Below are 27,750 nucleotides of genomic sequence, written 5' to 3'. Positions count from 1 at the left end.
CGGTTTAAAGTAAATAATCGCCCTGTTTAACAACTGTATTTTCTAGTAAGCCTTTCTTTAGGAAAATGAGGATAACAATGTAGAATTCAACGTAGGTTTTACATCTATTTTGGTCCAGATGGAGGCAGGGGAAAAAGCAATGTGTTTATTCTTCAACGTATTCTTCAATGTGTTTTTTTTTTTGTTTTTTTTTTTTGCGAACTGAGTTTGTATTTTTAGTGTATGTAGCGGAACGGCTGCCTCAGTGTTGCTGTTTGTTTCTTTTACTTACCTTTCTCTTGATTTGTTTGGAGTTTATCAGTGATTTTCCTTATTTTTGTTCGTTTGGGGTCTTGGTTGTTTGTTTGGGGTCTTGGTTGTTTGGGGGTGTTTTTTTCACCCCATGTTCTACTCACGGTCCATTTCCTTACCAGGGAGGCCTCTCCGTAACCCCAAGGCTGCCCATTCAGCTTCAGACCGGTCACATCCAGTCACACGCTCCTTTTTCTTTTACCATTGCCCGAGCCACCCTGCCCCTTACCCGTTATTTTTATACAGCACCCCATACCCCGCAGCACGCCTGTTTGCACAGCATCTGCACGCGGAGGCGCAGGGCTATTTCCTTCGGTCACGGGGACCACGTGCGACGCACGGGGGCGAACCACGCGGTAAGACAAACCCCCTTTAATTGCGTTTCTCTTTATTGACGTTTTTACACCGACCCCACGCACGCGCCCCGCCCCCCGCCCTGTCTTCGCGCCGCCGCGGGGCCGGCCGACATCTTGCGGCGGGCAGCCCCCCGCCGCCCGCCCATTGGCTGCCCGCCTCCCGCCGACGCCCCCGCCTCGGCCAATGGCCGCGCGCCGTGCCGCCCCCTCCTCGCCGGGTGGGCGTGGCCTCGGGGGCGAGGGCGGGGGGCCCGCGGCCCTTCTTAACCCCGCGGCCCCGCCGCCGCCGTCCGCGCTCCCGCCGCCGCCATCCGCGCCCCCGCCGCGCCCGGTAAGGGGGCGCCCCTTGCATCATCCCTGGGTGCCTGGGGGGGTTGGGGGGGCTGCTCGGTGCCGCGCTGTGCTGTTTTAAACCTTTAAAAAAATTTTTTTTGAAATTTATTTATTTTTTTAAATTATATTTTCATCTATTTTGGTGCGGTTTCGGTGCGACCCGGGGTAAAAAAAAAAAAAAAAAAGGGGGGGGGGGGGGAGGTTTTTGGTGTCGGGGAGCCAGCGGGTAGAGGGGGCTGGAGGGGATGCTCCCGGCAGCCTCGGCTGGGCTGGGGGAGGAGGAGGAGGAGGAGGAGGAGGGGAATGAAGGAGGAGGAGGCTGGGATCTGCCTTCCTCAAGGGCTCCATTCCTCCTCGCCCCCCACACCTCTCCTGGGCTCCCAGAGGGTCTCCCAATGCAGCCCCCCCATCCCTTCCCCATTTTTTTGGGGAAGCCTGGGCTTGGCTGAGAGCCCCTTGGAGAGCAGGTCCCGTAAGGCTGGCTGCAGGACCGGCCGTCGCTCGGCAGGTGAGGGGTTCCTTGCCTGTCTCCCGCCTGTCCCCCTAATCCCAAAGCCTTTGACGATGGAGGTTGGGAAGCGTGTTGGCCCCGATCCGGCAAAGCCACCCCAGCGCGTGTTTACACATCAAACAAGCCCGTCTGATAAGCCGAGACGTGAGCTCCATGTTCTGGTAAGCTCGTGCTGCAGAAAGCAGGAGAAACTCGGGGTACGGAGATGGGCAAAACCTGGGCGTTTTGTGCCAGAGGAGGAAGGTGCAACCTCTGCAGCCAGTACCTGCTCAGGACCTGCTGTTTCCTGGGGTCACTGTTAACAAATAAGGCTCAGGTGCTGTGTTAGGGGGAGCATTTGGGCAGGTAGTCCTTCCCGAGACTGGCTGGCAGCTCTTTGCTGTCCCATCACAACTCCTCTGACTGCTTTCTGGAAGCCAGAGCAGCACTTTTAAAATCTGTATTTGGTGGCAAGGGTTGCAGGGGCACATGTCCCGGAGCACAGCTCAGGTACATCATTAATCTGGCGCTGGCAGCGTTAGCGGGCTGCCGGGGAGGTTTGGACGGGCTGGCCCCTGAGTATTGGCAGGTGCCTGCTGTCTGCCCGTGAGATGCGTAGGAGCGAGGCAGATAGGGGGATGCCTGCCAAAAGCTCTGCCGGTGGAGCCAGAGTGGGTGGCACCTGGTCCTTCCCACAAAACATGCCTTGGCCAAAGCGGTGGCTTCCTGCCCAGGCAGCGGGGATCCGCGTTTCTCTGCCAGTCTTTATCAGAGGTCCTGTGCTAACAAAAGATACGATGCCTCAAGGAGGACACGTAATCCTAGGAAGAGAAGCTGTGACTGCCCCATTATAAATCCTGACCAGGTTTTTGAGACCGAGGTCCAGTTCCCTCTTTGTATTGTGCTGGGCAAGCCGATTAATTTCTGAGGCTCTGCTGCACTACCTGTGCAGAGGCAGGTTATGTACCCTGCCTGCACTTGGTGAGCACTGCTCAGGCTGTAGTGGTGGCCCCTCTGTGCACCCTGGCTGCGGAGAGGAAACTGAAAGCAGGGGAAGAAACAATGAAAGCCGGTGACCGCAGCAGGTAGAAATGCAGATGAGGCATTCATTCTGCAGCCTTTCCTCTAGAGCTATTTTGCTCCTTGGGTCTTCCAAATGAAGATGCATGTCTTATCAGGTGAGTCCAGGCAGGGTTGGGGAGAACTGAAAAAACGAGGAAACGTCAGACAGCACACCATCTTCAGGGCTGCACACACAGTTTTCCTTCTGTATGGGGAGGGAAGACTGAACACTTCCATGTTTTCACTGTTTTTAAGCACAGCAGTTGTGGGTGCTGCTCTGCTGTTGAAGTTGTAATGTCTTTGCAACGTTAGAGAGTCAGGGGCATGAACAACCTGCATCTTTCATGTCGGGAGGCTGTGTGTATGGCAGTCCAGCCCTGAAAGGAAGAGTCCTCGCTGAGAGGATGCACGTGTGCTCTCTGCTCTGCAGAGGAAAGCAGAGAGGCGAGAGCCACGGTATTCTTAGTTCATAGCTCAGTTACTGTAGGTCCCTTAGTGTCTCCTGACACAGAATAGATAACTGTCTGCTACTGAGGAAGTATCAAAGTTGGGAGGGGGAAAAACCAAAACAGAAATGACCAAAAAATTGCTAAAAAAGCCCCAAACAAACCAAAAATGGCTGGCTGATTGTCTCCTGAGCCACTTACAGCTGTGGAGTTTCCAAACAGCTTCCGAAGCTGTGTGTGCACTGCTACATCTGGTAACCCGTGAAGATCCCAAAGCTCTCTGAGACCCTGCAATACCACAGGGCAAGCAGAACAACTGGTTTTTAGTGGTTTACTCGTTCGTGGACCTGCTCAGCGTCAAAGTCTGCCGTTCTCAGGCCGCAGCGTAATGGAATCCTGTATCTCATCTCCTGCTGAGCAGTCAGCCCTCAGGGCATCTCCCTGTGATCCTCCTTGTAAACCTGCCTTTTAGACAGCTTAATTTCTGCTTTAGACACGACCCAAGTTAATTATGTTCTCGCACACATGATACTCTCTACATGTCTGCATTAGTGCTGACATCATGTACTGTGAACAGCCTTAGGAACTGTAGCTCCTAACATATCTGTGGAGCAAGTTCAGCCCAGGTTGTCTGGGGATTAATTTCACTCGCTGGCCTTCAATCCTGTTCTGTAAACTCCTTACTTAGGAGTTGAGAAATAGCTTAGATCTTGGATTCCCTGTGGAGATTGATGCAGAGGTGTGTCCATGAGGCTTTCTGGATCTCCTATCTCTGCCTGCCTCCCAGGCTCCTCCAAGGCTCAGGTTTGAGTGACTGTGTAAATTCCCTCTGATTTTACTGCCACGTGTGCTCTGCAGGTATAATGGTGGAAGTTAGTCAGGCTTTTCTAGTCAGGCCCTGCCCACACCCCCAGCTAGTTATGGGAGTGCTCACTTTTCCAGCAAACCGAGGCTCAGGCTGGCAAAACTTCTCTCCTGAAGACAAGGAACCTTTCCTGCAGCTCGCCTCCCTCAGGCTCTTCGGAGCTGTGCTCAGCTGCTGTTCTCCTGTCCTGCCTCCCCAGTCTGATTCCCAAAAGAAAGGCTGAGAAGAGCGTCAGGCTGGTGAAGAAGTTGCTAGTGTCTTTCGTTTTGGTGATTTCTGCTCATCCCCTTTCCTTCATCCCTCAGAGATGTCCCCAACTAGAAAGACACACGAGCTCCATGTGTCCTGGTTTGGGCCTGCAGACAGGGTCTTACGTCTTTGGGTGAATTTGGGTGTCCTAGACTGGTCACATCTGCACCATGTTTAGCTGGGGTTGCATTAGCTAGGCCTAGAAGTGCCAGCTGGGTGTCTGGGGCGGCATGTGAAGAAGTTAGGGCTCATCGGTAGTACTGCAGGAGCTCGAAGATCTGAGGTCTCCCTGCTGGTTCTGGACACAACCAGCCACACTGGGCTCCTGAGCTGTTTCACATATATTGCAACAAGCCATTGCTGCTGCTCCTAAGTCTTCACTGAGCTCTGTGGTAAGAATTCCCTTTAAAATTTTGTCCTTCTTCCGAATCTAAGGTACCAGGTTGACCATAGCTGGGACTGATTCTCTGCTAGCACGTGGTTAGAGTTTGGCTTCCTAAGTGCGTATGTGCATACCTATATACTTTGGGGTGAGTGGGTGTGGGGTTATTTAAAGTCATGCCTAATAAAGCATTTTGAATGGATTTTTTAAACAGGAGCTTGTGTTCATTCCAATGAATGATGCGCTTAAGATTGGTATTCGGTGACAGGAATTTTGCTGGCAGTGTTTATGGTTATTTTTTTTTCCTCTCTAGCCTCATTTTTGTTCCAAGTTCTAGCCCCATGATTGAAGCTTTGATGAAACATCAAAGTATTGCCGTTCCTCTAAAGATGTGTGAGAATCTTGCTTCTTAGTTGAAAGCAATAACTACAGTTTTTCCTTAGCTTCTGCTGTTTCTGGCTCAAGAGGTGATGGATGTTGCTGGTGGTGGATTTTATTTCATTTTATTGCCTTATAATAGAGGAAATGAAGTGGCATTGTCTTGCCCAATTTTGGAGTCCTCCAAAAGGCAACTTACGAAGGCAGCCAGGTTCAGTTCTTTCCTGCAGGCAGTACAAACAACAAGTACTTACTTACTTCAGACCTTTGAAAGTTTTACTGCCACAAATTTTCTCTCCCTTTCTCCGCAATTTTGGACCCTCTTGCAGGAAACTGAGGCTTGGTGATTTAAAGTCTGTTTTTTCACCCCCTATTTTATGAGAACCTAGAAGCAGAAAAAAAAAATCCTGCTTCTTGTCTATAATCCCTTACTGCTTTCTTCTTGTGTATTGAAATGGTTTGATCCTTTGGCAGCAAGGTATCCTTATTAGATGAGCTTGGTAAATATTGTCTGTCATCAGTCTTGAGCCAAGGCAGCCAATGTCCATGTCCAGTATTGCATCAGCTGTCTGAAGGAGCTTGTAGAAGTGGCTTGCAGGAAAACTTGAAACTTCCCCAATACTTTTGCTTTAGGAAAAAAAAAAAAAGGTGATACTCTGAACTATGAACAAGGCACCTTCTAGAAACAGAAATGAAGGCTGGGTCTTGCTTTGGAGCTAGAAGTAAACTTTTCTTTCTGCTAGCAAAGACGGGTGGTGTTAAGTTGCATATGTTTATGCTATAGCAGCTCTCTTGGACTGGTGCCTCGCGGTCTAGTCCTCGTCAGTAGCCTAGTACAGGATGCAGCCTATGTTGGCTCTTGGGCACGTATTAACCCAAATAAAGCAAAAAGTATCATTTTGGTGACGTGGAAGCTTTTACATCCAGAAGATGAATTATTTCAAGTCTTGAAGGTTGGCACTTTCAGAGTCTTCTTTCCTAAAGAGGGGCAGTTTAAATGCTATAAGCATTTTCGTCAAATCAACGCATGAGAAAGGAATAGGTGCATATAAAACAGTAGTGGTTAGTGGTGCATGTTAACTTGCAGGATCAAATGCTAAAGTTCACTGATCCTGTGATTCAGTTGTTTTCCAGTCTGCCAGCAGACCGTCAGTGCTACCTGATCTGAGCTGTATCTGTTTTGCATCCATTTGGTGTAACTGTGGGGATGAGAACATTTCCAGGCCTAGCACAATTCAGTAATGAAAAGAACTGTGAATCCTGCTGCAAAATAGTGATGAGAAAAACAAATATTTGAGAGAGAATGCATTTTCTAAGACTCCAGCCAGAGTTTTGCCTTTAGTAGAAACGAAGCTGGCTGGAATAGGAGAAATGAACTTACTGCTTCCATTTGTTATTCGCTAACTTCTGAAACATAAAAAGCCTGCTGGGCATCCTTGTGGTTGGAGTGTTTGTGTGCGCTACATCCAGCATCGTTGCAGCTACATGTAAAGCACTGATTTGGTGTTGGGAGGAACTTGTAAGTTTGGTCTCCTCGAGGGTGGAGAGAACTCTGCAAATGTTCCTGTTCAGAGCCTTTGCCTAAAATGGATAAAGGGTCTTTTGTTGATGGCCTCATACAGCCCTTTTACCCTTGATGTCTCTAGAAGCGTATATGCTGTGGGCTGAAGTATTTTCTTTTACTTTTTGTGGCTGTCAAGTTTATGAAAACACAGACAGTCCAACAGTGTCAGATGACACTAAGCTGATTTTTTTGTGTGACACCTCCGCTGCATGACTTTTTAAATCCTGCCTATACAAATCATCTTTGCTTCTTTTTGTGGCTTTTTTCCCCATAAAAGTGGGATGACTGTCTTCTCCCTAGGGTAAACTGTTTCCTGATGGCGTTTTGTTTGTTTAACTTGCATGATCTGCAGCTTTGAAGAAGATTCCAGTCCTGTGACCCACTGTACTCTTTCTGCTGAAGAAAGTCCAGTCTACTGTGCCTTTGCCTAAGAAAATGGAGAAGCTGATGTCAGAGAGACCTATTCCAATGTCTAAGGTATACATTGGTCTTTGGGGAATACTATTTGCCTTGTTCTCATCAGAATTTGGGAAAGCTCTATCTGCTTTCAGAGGGATTTCTAGATCTCTTGGGTGGGGGTTGGAATTCTCCTAAGGCAGGTGCTATTGAAACTAGTGAGCTGCTTGAAAGAGTTTTCAAGATCGTAAGAAGCTGCAGAGTCTTTTGGCACCACTTTCTAATTAGCCGCTGAGTAGTCTTACTCTGTTTCTCTGCTTGGAAGGGAGAAGCTTTATCTCCAAGGGCTATCTTTTTGTGTGGGAGGGCTGTCTCCCACAACATGTAGTCTTGATATTCTTGGAGGTTTGTTGCAGTAAGCATGTGTTTTAGTGAGTTTACGTTATCTTGTCACTAAGGGTGCTGTCTTGGGCTTTGCACTCGGCATAGCAGTGCAAGATTCACAATTTGAGAAGTATTTGGCAAATCAAAATTATGCTAAAACACTTTCCGTCTTCACAATAATATGGAGACATCAGCTGAGCATTAAAATACACATTTATTGTGTGACCTTTTTCCCTGAGGGGAATAACAAGACCGGGACGTAGATACTCATAGATACTCTGGCCTCATTACAGCAGGGCATATGAGTTACAGCAGACTCTTATCTTTTTCTCTCCAAGGATGAAATGCCTTCACTTCCCACCCAGCTCAAGCCAGACACAAACTCATGCCCTCATGCTGCTGGCAAATACTTCCTCTCTGGAGGGACAGACCAAGAGGACTGTAAGGCTAACGATAAGGAGAGGAAGTGGATCCGTCCTGATACACCTAGCAAATGCACTTGGAAGCTCGGGAAACCCATCTCTGCCTCCCCCCATCGTCATGTCACTCTGTAAGTATTGCTCTTCTTTGCTGGTTTTCAGCACAGGACTTGTCCTGGTTCCTTTCAGAGCCGTGTGGGTTAAACAAAAGGTGACTGGTTTAAACTGATGCTGCTCTGCATGTAGATGTGCTGGTGCTTCTTGAATTTCAATGCATAAACAAAACTAAGAACCCAGATTAAGTGTACAAGGGGTCTTGCGCAAAAGAAGTTGCATGAAACTGCATGGACTGGAACTATTTTAAATAATCCAGCAAACTGTTCCCTGACTAGATGAATGATTGCGCTGTTAATGCTGGCTGCTTATAGCTTAGCACTGCTCACAGTCTGCTGTGCTGCTTGGTGCCAGGAAGAAGCGCAGAGCACATTGTTCTTGCCTCAGCACTCAGCTGGATGTCTGATTAATCCCTGAGTTCCGGATCAGGGACTTGTTTTACAAATTTCTATCAAATAGATATTTTGATTTAAGAGAATCTCCAAGTCTGCTAGAAAAGGGAGAAAGCTGGGTAAAATAAAGCATCAGAATTGCTGTGTGTTGTTACTGCGTGACCTGCCCATGGTCTCTTCTGACTTTGTCTATGTGCCAGGCCAGAGCCTCCAAACATCCTGCCGAACATCCTGAATAAAGTTGGCAATACACCTTTGGTGCGAATCAACAAGATTGGGAAGCACTTCGGCCTGAAGTGTGAACTCTGTGAGTACTACTGCAGGCAGGAGACAGAAATGAGAAATGCTGGGGAGTTCTGGTTAGTAGTGTTGTGGAACCTGAGCATAAGAGGAGTGCAGGAACCCCTTAGAAAACAGAATCAACGTTCCTTTTTTTTTAATTTGGCAGATTTCCAGGTTTTTAATTTTTGGTCATCTGACACATCTTCCAATTTGTATTTCATACGAGGACTCTCCCTGCAATTTTTCTACTTTGTTGAAAAGGATTTACAAATTATACAAAGCTTTTAACTGCTTCTTGTATTCATAATTTTCACTAGTGCAAAGTGCAGATTCCACAAGTTGCCATTAAAGGTCAAAGAAAGTGATAAATGGGCTGGCAGTGCGTCAGTGAAACCTTTCTTTAAACCCAGCCATACTGGAGATATCTGGAGGCTCTGATCAGAGTCCTGAAAGGTGATGTTTAACACGATTAAAGGGATTCGTCTGGGAGTACTGCGCTGGTGAAAGTGCAGGCTGAAGGGGAGAAACTTGTAGTTTGATCAGATTCTCTTTGGCTGGAGAACATAGCAAGGAAGAGGGAGGGCGTGTTGGTAAAGCATGGGTAGAGCTCTTTCCTTCTGCTTTTGCATTGGAGGAGCCCTAGGGCTTTTTATCCTCTTGACTGGACTAACAATGAAGCAAGATGAAAGAAGTCAGCGTTTTATGAAAAGACTGACTTTGGGGGGGTTTCCTGGCTTTTGTGGCCTACATAAGGTACCAAACTTGCTGTGCTGTGACCCGTAACAGTGGAAATGCAGCGCAGTGAATCCTCATCTCTGCTGCTGTAAGGAGGGAGGTGAATTGGGCCAGACGTGTTAAGAGTTGCTCTGGAAGGTGTGATAGGATCAACAGCCTGTTGGCAAGTGACTGCTGTTTAAGAACTCTGCTTGGTTTCTTTGTTTCCAGTGGTAAAATGCGAGTACTTCAATGCCGGGGGCAGCGTGAAGGACCGCATCAGCCTGAGGATGGTGGAGGATGCTGAGAAAGCTGGGATCTTGAAGCCTGGAGACACAATCATAGAGCCAACCTCTGGAAACACAGGTAGGAGGTGGGAAGATCCGAGCAAAGCGTGGGAAAAACATTCTGGTGGCTTTCCTGGAGAAGGCAAACCTGAGACTGGAGCGTGGAGGCTGCCCGTGCAAGGGAGGAAGGGGATCCCTTCCCACCTGCATGGTGCTGGAAGCAGCGCCTCTTCTGTCTCACATAAGCAGCAATTATGCAATGTGCTGTGCTGATCAGAACGGGTAGGAAGGATGTCTTCTAGATTAGCAGGGGCTTTTTGCTTTCAGAAGAAGGAAGTGTTAGACCAGATTCACTAGGGTCTCTAGGTCCTACTGAGTTCAACTGAAATTGTTGAAAATTAAGCAACAAGAGACTGGTGTGAATCTGATCTTCTCGTTGGCAAGTCCCGTGGTCCTTGGTCCTGCACTCTGCCAGGTGAGGTTGGCCTGGCCTGAGAATTGTCTTTTCCCACAGCGGTGCATTTGAGATGGGAGACAGGCTGCATCCCTGCAGCACTGTTTGCTGACACAGTCCTTGCATCTAGGTCTTCAACAGGTTTCCCTTGTGGCAGCATCTTCTCTCTGGAGGGTTGTGGGAAGGAACAGTCCCACTAGTCAGGGGTCAGGGAAGAGCATCTGATGATCTGAGCAGGCTGGAGTTAACCGGACTCCTGCATCAAAGCTGTTGCCCTTATATTAAGCTGCTCTAATGGAGGAGAGTAGACATCAGGAATACTCCCCACTAAGCTAGTTAAATATAAATACCCTGCGTCTTCTGAGGTCCCTCAGATGTGCTACAAACTACTCACCCATGTGATGTGTTCTGGAGAGGTGTCCCTGGATGTCCTGTCTTCTTCTCAAACTATTTTCTGGGCATCACCTGTTGCCTTTTGATACACACTGGCTTACTAGGCCAGTCAGACCTTTCTTTTGATCTTTTGCTTCAGTCCAGTTCTTGTTAATGGAGGTACTGAGATGACTGAGCTGATCTATGAATAGAAATATATATATTCTCTAACAGAAAACCGAGTAGTCATACCTGTTGCCATTTGCTTAGGAGGTACTTTGCGGGGGTTGCCTTAGAAGTAGAGCCCCTTTTGATTGTGGCCATAGCTGTTGCCTGAGCAATGGCATGTTTCAGAAAATACCCATATATTGTGTTTTCCAGTATCTGAGTTCATACTACGACATTTGAGGCAGTGCCTGATAAATAGCTCTCCTTTGCTTGGAACCTGAAAAAAAAAAATAAAAAGAAAGCAGAGGCAAAGGAGGTACAAGTCGATTACTTCAGAAAGTTGTCTTGGTTCATTCAAAGGCAAAGGCCAGGGCAGACAGTAGAGTGAGTAAACTGGCTTTGGCCCTAGGCCACTGCTCAGAGATACTAATACATTAGACTTTTGTCTTCTCTGCATCCCACTTTTCCCTCAGCCAGAGTCCTGTTTTGATGTTGTGCTTCCAGGTCAGTACCAGAAAGCACAAGGTGTTAGTTTAGGTCTCAGAATGCTTTCTTCATCACAGACCATAGGGAAGGATGCTGCATGGCTTCTCTTTACTCTTTGGCACTAGTAAAGCCAATGCTGTTTTGTTTTATTTGGTTCTGGTATCTGTATTTATCTGTAATGCACTGGAAGAAGATTTGCTTCTTCCAGCTTCTTTCCAGATTTGCTTTAAAAAATAAAATAGAATTTAATGATCTTGAGTTACCTGAGGTGTGAGTTATGCTTCTCAGATGAACAGTTAAAGATTTTTTCACTCCTATACAATCCTGAACCAAGAACAAACAGAGGCAACTTTGAACAAGCAAGCTTCTGTGTAAGGTAAATTGTCTGTGAGGCATTGTCACGGACATGTTGATACTGTGCTTGGTACCCAAAACAGCACAAGAGGTGTCGTGCAGCCCTCCCTCAGACGCGTATTGGCTGACATGATCTGTCTCTTTATCCAGCAGGGAGGTGACTGGATGACAGCTGTAAGCCTCTCAATTGGGAAGATATTTCTGAGCTTAGCCCCACAGGTGGGCAGTTGAAGACATGCTGAAAAAGCAGAAATCAGACTGGAAGTGCAGGTTTTTAAACTGGAAGTGAGGTGTCTAACAGTTTAGGTAGTTCACTTGTAACAAATTGACGTGATCCATTAGAGCCACAATCACACAAAGCACCTAAATCTTCTCCTTAAAAAAGGACTTAGTTTAGGCACATTGCTTAGTTTAGGCATTTAATGCAGACTGAGTAATGCAGAAGAACAGTAGGGGATGTAAAAGTGATTGCTCTAGTCCTCTTCAGCTTAAAATTCGTTCCTTTCCCAAACTGCTTTTGTAAAAATGGGTGATGAGATGGGGAGGAGACAGAAGGAAAATGATGTGCATATGGTAAAGCCAGTGGTCTGCACATGTCGAGATAGATATCTATTTTTTTCCCATCCTTGTCTAAACTTTCTGTTGGCTCTGATCTTCAAAGAACCAGCAGTGTCTGTAAATCAATCTTTCTCCCCAGAAGCCAGAAACGTTCCCTTTGCCGTCCCTTCTAGAGACACTGTACTCAAGCCACTGGTGAAAATCTAATTAAAGCAAGGGCATGCCAAAGCTAGCGTGGTAGGTTTGGGTTTTGTTGCACCTCACTGTATGCTCTGCGTGTCTTTGCTTGCTTTCAGGAATTGGGCTGGCCTTGGCTGCAGCAGTGAAGGGTTACCGCTGTATCATTGTGATGCCAGAGAAAATGAGTATGGAGAAGGTCAGATCTGCTTTTATTTTCAAGAGTTTAAAAAACTAAGCATGCTTGCACTTGCAGAGTTCCTGCTGCAAATGAGTGCTGCGGCTTTAGCAACAAAGGTGCTAGAAATGTGTGTCAGCAAAACCACTGATCTCAATGGCACAAGTGAAGGCAGCCGTGAGCAATGTCCCCTGAAGGCCTGTGCCTGTTACTAGCTCTTCGCTGCCCTGGAGGGAGAGGTAGCACAAGGCCATCGCCGTGCTCCACACAGCACCCCCTGAAAACAGGCCTTGCCCTGGCTGAGTGGCACAAAATTTCTTGCCCTCATAGCAGTCGAGTGGTACATAGGGATCTCCTTTGCTGCCTGCATCTAAATATACATAGTTTGCTCTTAGACTTTAGTCCATATATGTATTTTATATATATATATATATATATATATATTTTACAGCACTGTTAGAGAGCAGAGCCAGCACAAGAGGGTACTGAGTTCTGCCTGAATGAGGGCTCTCAGCATGGAGTGGTAGCCCCAAAGGTCCAGAATGGAAACAGGCATTTGAAATCTAGCTCCAAAGTAAAGCTGAGTTTAGACCAAATAACGTGGCTCAGTGATGCCGTGAGGCTGGGATGTAGGAGAGCTGCGGGTAGGCTGTTTCAGGCCAGGCGAAAGGGAAGAGGTTTCCTTCCCCTACATTGTAATGAGGTCTCTGTGCTGAGAGGGTGCTTTTGGGTTTTCTGACAGTCTCTGTTTCTTGCAGGTGGATGTTCTGAGGGCTCTGGGTGCTGAGATTGTGAGAACCCCGACTACTGCCAGATTTGATTCTCCTGAATCTCACGTGGGAGTGGCGTGGAGACTGAAAAATGAAATCCCCAATGCACATATCCTAGATCAGGTAAGAGCAAGGTGTCACAGGTGCAGGTGTAGCACAGCAGAAGGTATTGCAGCTTTGTTGCTTAATGTCCATGGCCGAATGTTCAACAGCATAGGGGTGTCCCTGGATGAAAAATGTGCCCCCCAGGGATGGAGCTGTTGAGCAGTCACCATGCTGTTAGGGTAGCAAGCTTTTGTAATCACAAGAGGGCAGCAATGAGCCTATGTCTGCAGAAACGGCAAAAAGTACAGGTGGCTTTCTCCACCGAATTGGCAGTCCTGTGCGGAAGAACGGGTACAAGGGTCATGTTCTTAAAAGAAACTGTCCCACAGCCAGGACTGATCTCGGTGTTGGAGATGTCTGGCACCTTAGAAATACCCTTAAATTAGGTCATCCAGGGAGGTTGTACCTCCCCTCAGGTGTTCTGCCTAGAACCAGGTAACAGATAAGGAAACAGTTTGGAAAGCGTATTTGTAGCAGTTGTGGGGCTTGAGAAGTGTTTGTCATATTCTTGTGATGCCTCACAACGTGAGTGTTGTTGTCTTTCTGGTCTGCTTACTGGCTGTCCTGTCTTTCAATGCAGTACCGCAATGCCAGCAACCCCCTGACACACTACGACACCACAGCTGAGGAGATCCTGCAGCAATGCGAAGGTACGTCTGTGCTCTACTGCTGTCTTCTTCTTTAACCAGTCCTTTGTATTTCCTGTGGTTATGTGCTTGGAGGCTGGGACCTGAGGTGGTTGAGAATTGCATGGATTTTGATACAGCAGAACCTATACGTATGCTGTGTGTCATTAGAGAACTGCCTTATTTTTGTAGTCTTAGTTAAACTATTTTTCCATTAAGTGATTAAATTGTTTACAAAAGCCTTACCTAGGGTGGCATGAAAGGACAGGTCGCTTTTTTTCTGATCGCAAATTTCACATTTTTCACATTCACATATATACTCTGTTATTTTCAAAGTTTCCTTAAAATAGGGGACCTCGGGAGTACAAACTGCTTTGTGTTACTGTTGTCACCAGTAAGACCAGTTTACTCTGCTGGGGTCATTTCCACGTTAGCTCTAGGCAGTTGGAGTACCAGAAATGACTGAGCTGTGGCAGCAGAGAGCTTCAGCTGGGCTAACTCACCCAGGTGAGGAATCTAGGAGCTGTGATGCTGCAGCCTACCATGTAGGCATTTGCTACAGGTGGTAGGAAAAAAAACATATAGGAAAGGCTGGCCTGCCCTATGAAACAGTACAATTAAACTTTTTCTGATAAGACCCTGGCCATTGCAATAAGAAAGTCAGCTATTAAATTTCTTCTAACTGGGGTGAGGACCATTCAAAGGGCTCCCCTTCTTCTGCCCAGAACAACACTGACTGTTCAGAGGACTTAATGTGCATTTCTGTGGCAAACTTTGAGAAAGCTTGAGTTAAAATGAGTATACTTGAACAAAGTGCAATCCCACAAGCTGAGAGTGTGGACAAGTTCTAGCTGTAGGCTTCATTACTCTTCTCTTTCAATTTATTTTCCCTCATAGCTTGGATACTGTTCAGTTGTTATTATTACTGGTCTTGCAGAAGTCTTGCTCTGAATTGAACCTTCCTGGTGCAGTGTTGTTCTGTAGACTTGAAAGCACTAATTTTTTTGTATACGAATTGCCCTTTTAAAATGCGTTTTACTCACCAAGCTGTGAAGTGGATGCGCCAGGGAAACTGTAGGGGCTGACAGAAGAATGAACTGTCATACCTACATTAGCTCTGCTGGGTGCTCGTGACCAAAACAGTGTTTTTCTTCCCATGAAAATGAGAGAGCTGTGTTAAGGGTTCTCTCAGTGGGCACCTATCCCATGCTCTTGGCACTCGTTCAGTAATAATAATGGGCTGCTTTTTCTGTGTTAAAGGGTGAATTATTCTGTATCAGCAAATACAGTAACAGGAAAACTATGGGCGTTGAGTCTGTGGACTATCAGCTCTGCCCAAAGCCCTGCAAATGGACACCTTGCCAAACCACTGAAGGACATTTTAAAACGATTTTTTGAAGTAAATGGGTACTGAGCAGGATAGTCTCATTGTAGGTCTCATACAGCTCTTGGGAAGCAAAGAGTCTTATCTTGCCGCTTTGCTGCCAATTCCTGTGTTTTTGTTAAAGCGAGTCCACGCTTAACTGCAAGTCGATTTTTAATCCATCGTCCTCAGGGAGGTGTCACAACTGTCTTCCCTCTCTCACCCTGAAACAGGAAAAATAGACATGCTGGTGGCTACAGCTGGCACAGGAGGTACCATCACTGGCATTTCCAGAAAGCTGAAGGAGAAGTGTCCAGGTTGCAAAGTAAGTGGCAAGTCTAAAGCATGTCTCTGCAGCTGTGAGAGCCTCAGACAGCTCTGCTTCTTGGTTTGCATTATTCTTGCAAGCCTGCCCTGGGTCTCCCAGAGAAGCTCTTGGAGCTTTTCAGTGTGAAGGTGGTTCTGAGCAGCAAAGAAAGGCTTTCAGATTCCATCTGAAATCATCACGCACTGGTCTTGCTGGTGACTAGTGTTCAGGTTTGGCTTAGCAGGTGACAACTGGCCCTCAGATTCTTTCATGGGGAGTTCCAGAAATTTACTTCTCTGCTGGTGTGTACAGCAGCCACATGTTCCTTCTCTGATCATGCCCTGGTTAGCTTTCTGGAGGGGCTGAGTATTTTACCAAGTGAAACTTTCTCTGAGCACACCAACCTGTGTGTGTACCAGGGTGTAGTTTTAGATTTCCTCGCGGAAGTTGGAATCCTGTTTCAATCACGAATATTTTCCTATATATTCAGGGAGGGGGAGGGAAAACAAAGTAAAGCTTATGTGCCTACAGTTGGCACAAAATGTATTGACTCTAATGATGCCTGACATGTGAGTGAGGCCAGGTTTGGCTTAGAAACCCTGTCTCCTGGTTAAAAACCTCACTTAGTGTCCGCAGCCTGAGGAGCCAGGCTTGCCAGGGGGCCAGAAGCAGCAAAGCCTTCTGTCTGCAGGGAGGGGAATGCTGCCAGGAGGAGGTGAGCAGCAGACCAAGTCTGCTGTTAGCTGGCTGTGTCTGCAGCCCAGCGTGTGCAGCCAGAGTGACGCCGACAGCCGTAACGCGGCCAGCGCTCACGAGTAAATAGCTGCGCTCTCAAAAAGCGGTGTGTCACGGTAGCCAAAGTGGAAACTGCCTCTCCAGATCATAGGTGCTGATCCTGAAGGCTCCATCCTTGCTCAGCCGGAAGAATTGAACAAGACTGACAAGACGACGTATGAAGTGGAGGGAATCGGATATGATTTCGTCCCCACGGTGCTGGATAGATCTGTAAGTTGGGCTTCTTGGTTTACTTTTCTTTGCAGTCTGTTGGGATGCAGAAGTGAGGTGGAAGGTGAAGGAGAAACTTGGGAAAGTCTTTCTTTGAGCTTACAGGGGAGAGCTAGCGGGCAGAATTATTCCTGTTCTTTCCTAGCAGGAAAATCAGTCCTCGGAGGGCTTTTTTACTGATCACATTTGTTTTGCAGTGCTAGGAGAAATGGTGTGAAACAGGTAACGTTTTCCTAGAATGTAATAATTATTTTTAAAGGCCAATAAATAACATTAAAATGAAATCTAACCCTTCCCCTTCAAAAGTAGCATGACTGTCTAGTGCTGAGCAGAGACTGTGTCCCTGGGAAGCCCTCCAAGAGGGGAGGAAACGGGTCGATACTCTCTGGCCGTCTCACAACAGCCTGTTCTCAAAGCAAGATTTCAATAAGGTGACTGTTGTGCTAATGTGGTCATCTTACTTTGGCCAAAAAAAAGAAAAAGGACATTTGCAGGACGGAAACCCAAGCATGTGGCTCTTACAGTTGTTACCTCAAAGAGTATGGGGTTGAATGTACAGTGTAGTTCTGTAGCTCCCCTAGCCCTCCTCATTTAAAGAGACCCTTGTTTCTGTCTTCCTGCCCCCTCCCAGACAGTGGACCAGTGGTACAAGACCAGCGATGAGGAGTCGTTTGCGTTAGCACGCATGCTAATCCGAGAGGAAGGACTGCTGTGTGGTAAGAGCAGATACGAATCCTTTGGGGTTCACTGAATAATACATGAGAGGCTACAGCTTTGTGCAGAACAGGGAGACCTCCTTACACTTCAGAAGCTGTTTCCCTCGCTCCAGGCTCCTCTACTGCCTCTCCTCCTCTCTCTCATTCTTTCTTTCTTGTTTCGCTTGTGGTTTGACAGTTTTGCCTCTGATCTGTGTTTTGGCAGGTGGCAGCTCAGGCAGTGCAATGTATGCAGCTGTGAAGGCAGCCAAAGAGCTGAAGGAAGGTCAGCGCTGTGTTGTTATCCTCCCTGACTCTATCAGGAACTACATGTAAGAACCTGCTTATTTTCTCTATGGGAAAAAGATGGGGCAGCCCATCAGATTCTCTTACAGCAGTGGTAAATTGAATGCATCCCTCTCGTAGCACCAAGTTAGCAAAGCGAGCGATGCGTTTGGGGCACAACTTCTGAGGTACCTAGAAAGGGTCTGACACGGGGTCCTCTGAAGCAGAGCTCCTCCTGGTGTCTGACCGAGTATATAACCGTAACTGGTTGGTTAAGCTCTCTATGGAGATTTGCTTTCAAGCTTATTTGTTAGGGATTGCTGTGTTATCCCATTCCTTGAAGAATCTCTTTAAGGATGTTCTCAGCTCCCTCTGCCTGTGTCCAAAGCAGAACACAGCACTGCTGTGGCAGTGGCCAGTGTTGGGGAGAGTTTACAGATGGCAGTGTGAGGGTTTTGAGCTGTGCCAAGAAGAAATTTCTCTCCCACCACATTGAAACGTGTACCGAAACATGCTGTCTTCTGCTGTGTTGCATGACTGCTGTTGCATCCAGCACAATGCTGTTGTATTGTCTAGTCATCTACTATGATAGCTGACTATAAACTGCAGAAAGACCTCGACTGAGTACAGATTTCTCCGTTCCAGGCTGTCTCTTTATCATATTACAAGGGACTGGTATAGTTGAAGCTTCATTTCCTATGGGATTCCTTTTTCTTCCTATGAGTATTTCTTCTCTATGTCCCTGGCTGGTAAGCTTGGATGGCAAATGCAGTGTATTTTCAATTACACCTTAACTGTTAGTGATAGGGAGCTGTAAACAGTCACCTCTGTGCTTTTAGTATTGCTGTTAGATATTCAGCCTGCTAACGAGGTTTTTATTACCTGATTCTGTCCAGGTCCAAGTTCTTGAGTGACAAATGGATGATTCAGAAAGGGTTCATGAAAGAAGAAGACCTTGTCAAAAAACCTTGGTAAGCACGTCAGATACATCTGGATTTTCGTGATTATATTCTGTTTAGCAACTGTCTTTGTGGCAGTTGCTAAATGGAATCTTACTGCAATTTGGGTTTGTTTCCTTCGGTTTTTAGTTAACCTTTCATGCTACTGTGTTGGTATATAACTGCGGATGTTAATCAAACCTGCTTAGATTGCTTAATTTCCTTCTGCTACTATGCAACTCAAAGAAGATGACTTGATACTTAACGATTTTTGAATGAAAGGGGTTGTGTCTGAAGTGAAAAAAGTAGTATTTGGAGAACTCCACCAAGCCAGAGTTCTTGAGGGCAAAGCATTACAAGACTACGTAACTGAGGGAGAATCTTCAGTAGACTTGTAATAACTGTAAATATGGCTAGCTAGCCTAGATTTTTTTTGTGTGTGTAAGATATAAATAATAAAACTAGGGAGCCTAGTCTTCACCAGCTGTCTGTAATCCTACAAAGTAGATGAACTAGGAAAATTGGTTCAGTCTTAAAGCCTTCTCACACCTGAGTAACCTTCCTGTGTTGGTGTAAGAACTGGAAAGCCTTCAAACTTTTACTCGCTCTGGCAGAGTCTAGACTCTTCCTTGCAGCCTTTTGTCATTCCTGTTGTGGTGAATTCCATGGTACATGATCAACTCGCATTTTTCTTTATTTTTATTTTTTTTTTGTCCCAGGTGGTGGAACATCAGTGTTCAGGAGTTAAGCCTCTCAGCTCCCCTGACTGTGCTTCCCACTGTTACTTGTGCAAAGACTATTGAAATTCTCCGAGAGAAGGGATTCGACCAGGTACCAGTTGTTGATGAATCTGGGTATGTCCATATACATCTCTATTAATCCATATGTATCACTTCTCTCACCAGGTCCCAAGGGAGGTCCTTAAGTGCTGAATAGCAGTATAATATGCTTTCTCTCATCTTTTTGCAGTTATAGTAACATGGTTCAGAAATGTTGCTTTATATGTTGCCACACCAGTGGTGGGCTTAATATGTTGTCATGCTGGGACTTCCCTGCCTTACATGTAATAAGCTACTAATTATTATTATGGTATACTTACTCAGTATGTCTCTGCAGGATGGCTTTGTTTTTGTTTGTGTTTTTTTTACAACAGCTGCTTAACTTATCAAAACAAAACTTCATATTTAAAACAAACAATGCCAAACCTACCCATTGTCACCACAGCTTTCACCCAATTTCTTGAGAGCATTGCGCTACAGCAAAATGAAGTAGTGATCCCTATAAACCAGGCTGTCCCCAGAAAACTGGTATGCCCTGGTACCCTGCTGGTCCCCTGTCAGACAGGCTGAATAAAGAACAGTTGCCCAGTTTCTCTCCAGTCACAGTGTTAACACAGTGGATTAGTTGTTACAGTCCTTTTAATATGCTTGCAGGGAGAAGGGGAATGATCAAAATTGAGGAGGGCTTGTCTTTGGCCTTGCCACACCTTTCAAAAAGGACAAATGAAGGCATAAAACAATGAGGTCTGCTTTTCAAAAGCTCTGATTGCAAGAGCTAGAGGTATTCTTCTGAGCTAGATGCTCAGAAGGGCCAGCCACCCACCCACAGCACCTGCTGACTTCTGTGCGAGTTGCCAGAACTTCTGAGAACTGGACTCCAGGTACCTACTGCAGAGACATAGAATCCAATTATATACCATCAGTCATGTTGCTTTATACAGTGGAACAGTTGAACTGACTTCTGCAGGCTGGCTGAAAGCGAGTGCTTCTACCTACAGGAACACCAAAGCCGATTGTATTGTTTAGCTAATTTTATTTCTCTTCTTTCTCAGGGTGATTTTGGGCATGGTTACCCTAGGTAACATGCTTTCTTCGCTGCTTGCTGGAAAAGTTCAGCCTTCAGATGAGGTCAGCAAAGTAATCTACAAGCAATTCAAACAGGTAAGCAACAATTTCCAATCCTCTGGTTTAAAATACTAGTGTGGGTGTCGTAACACTGCAATGGCATCGGGTTGGGTGAGGTTTACCTGAGACCATACGGAACAGCCGTTATCGAGCAGACATGGGACTTGCTTAAACTCTGTCCTGGGTCACTCAGTAGCCCCCAGGCTTGTGTTGTGTTTCTATATTGGGCTGTTCTATTAACTCAGCAGGCTTTCTGCTGCCATTCTTGTACTTTTTTCCCTCCCAAAAAAAACAGCACTTAGCTGAGCAATTGACTATCCAGCAGAAAAGACAGCAAGATGTTGAAACAGCTCTTATTAAATAATTTCTTTATCAACTGTAAGTGGGCAACTGTTTTCCTTTTGTATCACACACCTTCCTAAAATGGGACTGGATGGCTGGTGAAAGCTGTTGTTGTCAAGATACGTGAATTTTGATGTTAGCCAGTTTCACCTGTCCATCCAATATCGCGTAGCAAGAGACCACAACTTCCCAGCTGTATGGGTGCTCTTCTGAAATATATGAATACTGTTGCTGTTTCTTTGCTTTGCTTACAGGAGAAAGATTTTCTTAACATGGAATGCTTGACTTAGCTTCCACCAGGTTTTCAGTTTCAACAGTCTCACAGTAGATGAGGTGCTGTCTTCAGGAAGTATGTGTAAAGCTGCTGTTCAGCCTGTGAACTACCAAGTTCCCTGAGGCTGAGAGGGAATGCTAGTTCTTCATAGACCAAATGTAAATGTATTTTTTCCTTCCCAGGCAGATAATCAAGCGTCAGGTGGAAATGTGGTGCGTAAAAAAACTCTTCAGTTCACGTCCTCCCTCACTTGGACACCTTAAGAGTTTCTGGGGCTGGTGTTGTGCAATCGCTTCTGTAGCTACAGTGGTGTTAGCCGTAGTAGCCAATTCTCTGCACTTCTGAGGTTGTGGCTTTTTTCCATGGACAGCTTGAACTTTCTCATGCTTCTTCAGTAAAGAACGGCTTAACCACTTCTTTTCAGCTCTGGCATTTCTTGGTGGAGGATGGAAGGGGAGCAACACGAGTGGTGGTACTGCTAACATGCTAACTAAAAGCATCGTTCACTGGTTATTTTTCATTTGAATTGATGACTTAATGGAAAAACGTGGTTAAATGCACATAACCTCAGAAGTATTGTGGATTTTGCTTTTCTTACCACTGTAGTCAAGCTTATTTGGCTTGTTTACTGATGAATTTGGGAGAAAAGATCATCTGTGTCGCTGAAATGACTTAGGATATCCTACAGTTAGGATCTGTATCACAACACGTGTCAATAAAAGAGGTCTACTTAGCCTGTGACTACTAAGGCAAAACTGTCTTTTAGCAATGCAGGAAGCTCTTTGATGGACAGAATTATTTTCTTCCTTTACTCTGAGAGAATGGAAGATTAAGGCTTCTACCTTTTTTAGAGATACCAGCAGGATAACATTCAACGGCTTTGAAGCACTAGTTACAGATAACTTGCAAATGCAAACATCTGTTGTGTGTCAGTGGAGAGTAGGACCATTGTTGTGGAATCAGGTGTTAGTTTGAGTGCTTTGGGGTCTTTTTACCCCCTTCTTCCCCCCAGAATAAATAGCTTTGTGTCAGCTGCTAACATCTGTTAGGTGTGGTGCAGACATAGCCTTAGCAGGTTTCTTGTCTGTCTTTAACAGAAAAGAGGACTGGGGTGCGGACTCTGACACTTTCCTTTTGCTATACCTAGTGTTTGCTAGCATGTTCCTTGGGGTGACTTTGGTCAGTGTCCTAAACCATTTAATCCCCAGCATCCTCAGTGGATGAGAGCCTCCTTTTGGGAAAGGAGATAACTCAGTTGCAGGGACATGAGCAGTGCCTTGTCACTTGCTCTTAGGGCCAGACAAGCAGCCCCAGTCACGTGTGTAGGCTAACTGCCATAGGGATTTAGCATGCTTTTAAATAATAATAATTAAAAAAAAAAAGGACCAAATGTGGGAAAACTCACGAGCGAAATAGTTAGGGAGATTAAATAAGCAGCAGTGAGATAGGTGAAAACTGTGTGGGACTTCTGTCAGTTTTCCATTAAACGCTTCAAAAACATGTTTAGGTCTTCGTAGCTGTCCCAGTACTGCCTATGGGCTGCTTGTCCTGGTCGTTTAGCTTATCCAGTCCCTGAAGACAGGCCTGTTGGTAATATACAACAAGATGGCAAGGGGCTCTACTCCTCGGTGAGCTTTGAGCCTAAAGCCAAAAGTTAGGCTTCGAAGCTAGGTTTGCACGAAACTGCTCGTCACTTGTGGTGATGGATAGCTAACGTGACTTGGCAGCAAGTCCAAATTTCCCCCCAACCCTTGCCTTACACATAAGCTTAAGGATTGGTGCTTTGGTATGCACTGTAGCCTGCTTGTCCTTTTAAACACAGGGAATTAAGGCTGCAGGGAATCCTCCTTTTGATCTCTTCTCATTTACAGTCTGTGTTCCAGTTCAGCCCAACTGTTCCTGTTAGTAGTGTTTATTTCCCAGTCAAAAGTTGAGCTCGTTGCAGAATAAAAGCTTATTTTAATTTTCAATGCGAGACTTTTCTTTACTACAAATTTATTTAATCCCCTTTAATGAAAGTATGTCAGATAGTGGCTGCTGCTGTTAGCTGGGGAGAGTCACCTGGATAATAGACAACAGATAGTGTTGCTGCTGCTAAATACTTCAAAGCATGGAGGAAGAACAGCTTTATGCATTCTTTCAGATGTTTCCAGACAGTGATTAGCCTAGTGTTTCAGAAGGACCTGTATTCTTTTTTTGTAGAGCCAACACGGGGTGCTTTCTTGTTTAGTCTTAGCCAAGTTGAACTGTTTCACTAAAAAGGAATTATTGATTCTCAGTTCCTTGATTTATATCAGAATAGGGTGTTAGCCAAGTAATGTTCACTCTTATTTTTGGTTTTGGCTTTTTTGGGCTTTTCTCTGTTACCCTGCTGCATTCTCAGATTTTATTCACTTCCACAATGATTTGCAGCCTGATTCGTTCACTTTCCCAGTCTTGCTAAAGTAAAATCACTGAGTATAATCTCGAGTTTTATGGTACACACTCTTGTTACACATGGATTACTTTTTACCCTCTCCCTCGTAAAATTTTTTCAACTGTTCATTACATTCATTTTGTTTTCAGAATCAGAATGAAGATTTCACGTGCTGCTTTGTGTTTTGTTTCCTTTCCTGGAAATTAGAGAAAAAGGAAAAAATCTCTGATCTTTTAACTCAACCTTGATTTGTTAGTGTTTTACAATACTTAGGATGTGAGCAGAATATAAATGCTGACATACTGTTTTTAACACTAGATGGAGTATATGGGAATTATAAACATATAGTGGACTGTTTTATTTAAGTTCTGTAACTCTCTCTTCAGATTAACCTGAAAGACAACTTGGGGAAGCTCTCTCATATCCTGGAGATAGACCACTTTGCTCTAGTGGTCCATGAACAAATTCAGTGTGAGTATGATGTGCTGCACCTTGCAAGATGTAATCTTTTTAAGAATGATAATAAGAAGCACATCCAAATAGCCAAATGCTCTCTGTGTGTGTGAACTGTGCTACTAATACTTAGCAAGACCTTATCACTGCAGCTGTTGTGGAGTAAGCGTTGAATCCATTAATAGCCCCACAGTAATATACTTGCTGTAATACTGTAATACACCTGCTTTTGAAGCAAACTACTGCTCAGAACTGAATGCCTGAGTCTAGCCCGCTGTGCAGTGACTTTATCCATTGGCTGGCTGCTACAGACACAAGCTTCTGCAATATAACTGGTTTTTACATCTTGCTTCTCCTGTCACACAACATCCAGCAGTTCCATCACAATGAGTGTCCCAGGTTAACGACAATTTTTTTTCTTTCTAAAGCAAAATCTTCAATTTCATGAAGTGCAGTAAATTCACGAAGTGCACCTTCTCAAGATAGCTTAATATTTTTCTCCTGTATCTCATTTAAAATAACTTACTCCCCTTCATTGGACACTTTTTTTTTTTTTTACTCAAAACTCTACTCTTCTTCATCCATCTCAAAACCCTTTACGCCGCTTCCTTTTTGAACTGGAAATGACTAAAAAAAAAAAACTTCAGGAGTTGAGTATATCACTGCTACATGTGAATAATTTTGTTTCATTGAAAAAAAAATAATATAAAGAGTAAATAAAAAGTTCAGGACAATTCAGCTGGCTGAACAAATTGAGCATAAGTAGGTGAAGCATCTCAATACAGCCAGACTGAAGGGACGAGGTACTCTACACCATAGGTAAAGGGCCACAGGGTCTTCCAGATCATTTGATTTCCAGATCAAAGCTTTATGGTCACAATGAAAAATCCCCTGAACCTGTGCTCCCAATGCAACAATGCTCAGATGGTGGATAAAGATTTTAGATATGAATGGGAAGATGCTGCACTGTGATTTTATGCTAACTCTGTATTTGACAGGGGTGTAGGAGGACAGTAGTGTTTCATCTCCTACTCCAGTGATGGTTGGTTCAAATGGGATATTATCGATTCGCAGCCATTTCAAGTAAAGTGGCAGAAACTAACGTATGAGGAAAATATGCTCTAAAACAAAGGGTTTGGTTTGAATTTTCATGTTGAAATTAACTATGATGGACCCTTATTTTTCCTTCTATACTGCTTCAGTTTCTACAGGCCTTTTGTTAGGGGGCCTTTCTGAACTGAAAGTCCTTGCCATTCCCTGTGTGACTGTCAGTCAAGATGACGTTGGGGCTCCCCTCAACGTACAGGGGACATCACTTGGGCACCTGGCTTTGCAAACAACGCCATTAAAGCCAAGTGGGATGGTGTGTCTGTGAGCCTCCTAAATCCCCTCTTTATGTTTCCATGTAGATCACACCGATGGCTCCTCCAGTAAGCGACAAATGGTGTTTGGCATTGTTACAGCCATCGACCTGCTCAACTTTGTAACCGCGAGAGAACGGGAAAGAAAGTCCAACTAAAGTCAAGGAGCAGCTCGGAGCCTCTTCAACAATGTTTTGCAATCTCCAACAACAAAAAAAAATCAGGTTTATTTCTTAGGTCGAATGCTCTGTCCGTAAGGTGTGTGTTTTTTAAATTCTGGAAATAAGCAATGAGCTATCCTGGTGTCAGCTATACAGCCAGTGCATTTTAGCGTATTGCACAGCTTCTGGGAATTTGTTTACTAATCAGGTTACACGATATTTCTTGAGACAATTTATTTTTATACCTATATATATGTATGTAAAAATGTTGCCTAAATTAACTGGTGTGTTCCTTACCTGTTGTCTCCAAGTATGGCTTTTCAAAAACATTTTCAGATGCATTAAACATGTTGAAATAGAGTTACTAAAGCAGAGGTCCAGGAGAGCTCTGGAAAGCTTTTTTTTTTTTTTTTCCCTTCTTCTCTGTGCAGGGGTGTTAAGTTAGACAATACAGTGTAGAGACAAAACGGTATTAGGGTGTGGAGAGTGTTTCCCTTTCGATGAGATCAGTGTAAAATAGGGAGCACGTGTGAGAGCTAGAGTTGATGTTTCAGTTCAACCAGCTCCTCTGAGACAAAACTGACATGACTGAAGGCCTGACAATGAACTGACAGAGACAAAATAGTGACTTTCTTCTACACAGCACAACAGCTTTCACTGCAAAGATAGACCTTTCTTTTTTTTTCCAACTGCACATTGATAAGCATGGGTGGAAAGGTTAGAAAGTAAGATTGGGCTTCTTGCCTGAAGAATGCTGTTCCAACTAGTACCTTCTCCTCACCTCCCACCCTCCTCTTTATCTATGTTTGTGCCTGCTTTTTTTTGTTTTTAAAAAAAGCCAAAGATAATCTCTCAAGAGCTGTGAACAATTTTTTTTTGAAGTCCTGTTCAAGTACTCCCAAGCTGGAGCACCTTCATGTAATGTGCAGTAGGTGAATACAGCTACAACTGTTTACCACTTCCATAATCCTCTGGATTTTTTCAGTAGAGGTTGACTCGTGTAGCCATGGCAAAGTTTGTTGGCAGTAGCAGCTCGGGCACAGAGTGCTCTGCTCAATCTTCCAGCTGCTGTTAGTGGTAATGATGGGTGGAATCACTCTATGGTTAAAGGAGAAGAGTAGCTATTCTTTGTCTTAATTAAGATTGCTCTAATCATTGTATTCTGACCGGCCTTTTGCCAAGAATACAGATTATGATCAGCAAGAGTGACATTCTTCTTAGCTTATCTCTTTCCACTGCAGTAAGAAAATACTATAGCTGGCTGGGGCTAGCGGTGGTAAGATAGAAAGTGTTTAAAAAAAAAAAAAAAGGCAATGAATCAGATAAGAGAAAACAAAGGTGTTATTTAAAAACAAAATAAAAAAAACAATCACACTTACTACATTCCACCTGCTATATATTGATTTCTTTCTACTCCCTGGCCTCCCTTTGGCAATGGAATTTGCTTTACATGTTGGAACTGCGTGCTCAGAGAGGTGTCCTCTGTCTCCCATTAGAGAGCCCTGTCCCACATCACTGCTGAGCAAAAACATAAATCCGACCTTTTGTGGTTCCATGTTGGGTGATTCAGGCCTTGAGGAGAGCAGAAAAACGAAGGGAAACAAGAGCTCAAAGACAAAGAGGCGACACCAGTGGTGTTGTCTGCCTGCCAAGAGTGTGACAGGCTGTTTGGCCTTCTAGCTGCTGCTTTTCTTTTGTGAATGTTAACAAGTTTTGTAATAAAGTCTCAGATTGATTTCTGTTAACTCTTTAAAGCAGTGTCGATGGATGCTAAATTTATTCTGTACTTATTCAGTTTACTTTCTTAAACATTGGCTGTCCCTTCTGATTAGGGTAGGTAATGACGTAACACGACCTACAGTCTCTCCTAAAAAAGCACTTGCTTTCTCAAGTAAGTGACGTGAGTGGTGGAGACTTGCAGACTAAACAAACGCTTGGGAATTGGAGGTCTTGTGTTGCTGTCAGGTGAGGGGAGAAAGGAAGCAGCAGAGCCACCAAAGGCATCTCGTGTCTGTGGCTTGGATGGAAGCAGATGACCCTTGCAATTTTAATTCCAGCACCTACAGGTTGATGCTTTATCCCTCATGAGTAAATACTACAGGCTGCTGCTGAATCTGAGGAAGAACAAATAACGGTTTAGTTCCACCTTCTGAGACTTTGTCCGGGTCTGGATTAATATTCTCAAATTCTCATTGTAGAAGCTATACAGCAAGAGTCAACAATGTGACTCGCTGGGGAGAGGAGGCACCTTCCAAAAATGACTCATCTTGAACACCAGTTGTAGGAAAGGGTTGGATTACACCAGGAGATACTTACCTTACACAATGGTTTAACCATTAAATTCATGTACTACTTTGGGATTTAAGACAACTTTTCTTAGGGCTCTGGAATAAACTGCCGTAACATTTAAAATATATATATAGATGTGCCACCTCAATAATGGTTGGTTCTAGAGGATGGTTGAATTTTTTCTTTAGCCTCATGCTTTGTGGTAATTTCTTCCTCACTGTAGTAGCAACCCCAGCTTCAGTGCTCTGCCTGGGGAAAGCTGAACTGGTGTGAGTACCAGTTAGGTGTGTGTTAAAGATACTTCT

General features: G+C 44.9%; 1 protein-coding gene across 4 annotated transcripts; it reads left to right on the top strand.

The window, feature by feature from the left end:
• Positions 1-26,905, top strand: LOC308188607 (cystathionine beta-synthase-like). Of its 4 annotated transcripts, none has more exons than XM_080577805.1 (18): positions 1-647; positions 6,769-6,893; positions 7,535-7,746; positions 8,322-8,428; positions 9,349-9,483; positions 12,093-12,172; positions 12,910-13,044; positions 13,607-13,676; positions 15,249-15,340; positions 16,202-16,327; positions 16,959-17,043; positions 17,249-17,354; positions 18,204-18,278; positions 18,965-19,099; positions 20,077-20,185; positions 20,948-20,977; positions 23,568-23,652; positions 25,044-26,905. In XM_080577805.1, the coding sequence occupies exons 2-18, from the start codon at positions 6,852-6,854 to the stop codon at positions 25,151-25,153; spliced, it is 1,734 nt and encodes a 577-aa protein (XP_080433931.1). In that variant the 5' UTR covers positions 1-647; positions 6,769-6,851; the 3' UTR covers positions 25,154-26,905. The 4 variants fall into 4 exon arrangements, with proteins under 4 accessions (XP_080433931.1, XP_080433929.1, XP_080433932.1 ...); XM_080577803.1 differs by lacking the exon at positions 1-647 and adding an exon at positions 844-978; XM_080577804.1 differs by lacking the exon at positions 1-647 and adding an exon at positions 1,275-1,652.
• The last annotated feature ends 845 nt before the right edge of the window (positions 26,906-27,750 follow it).

The sequence above is a fragment of the Anser brachyrhynchus genome (assembly GCF_964034855.1).
Source record: "Anser brachyrhynchus genome assembly, chromosome: 1".
NCBI lineage: Eukaryota > Metazoa > Chordata > Aves > Anseriformes > Anatidae > Anser > Anser brachyrhynchus.
This window is presented reverse-complemented; position numbering and strand designations above follow the sequence as displayed.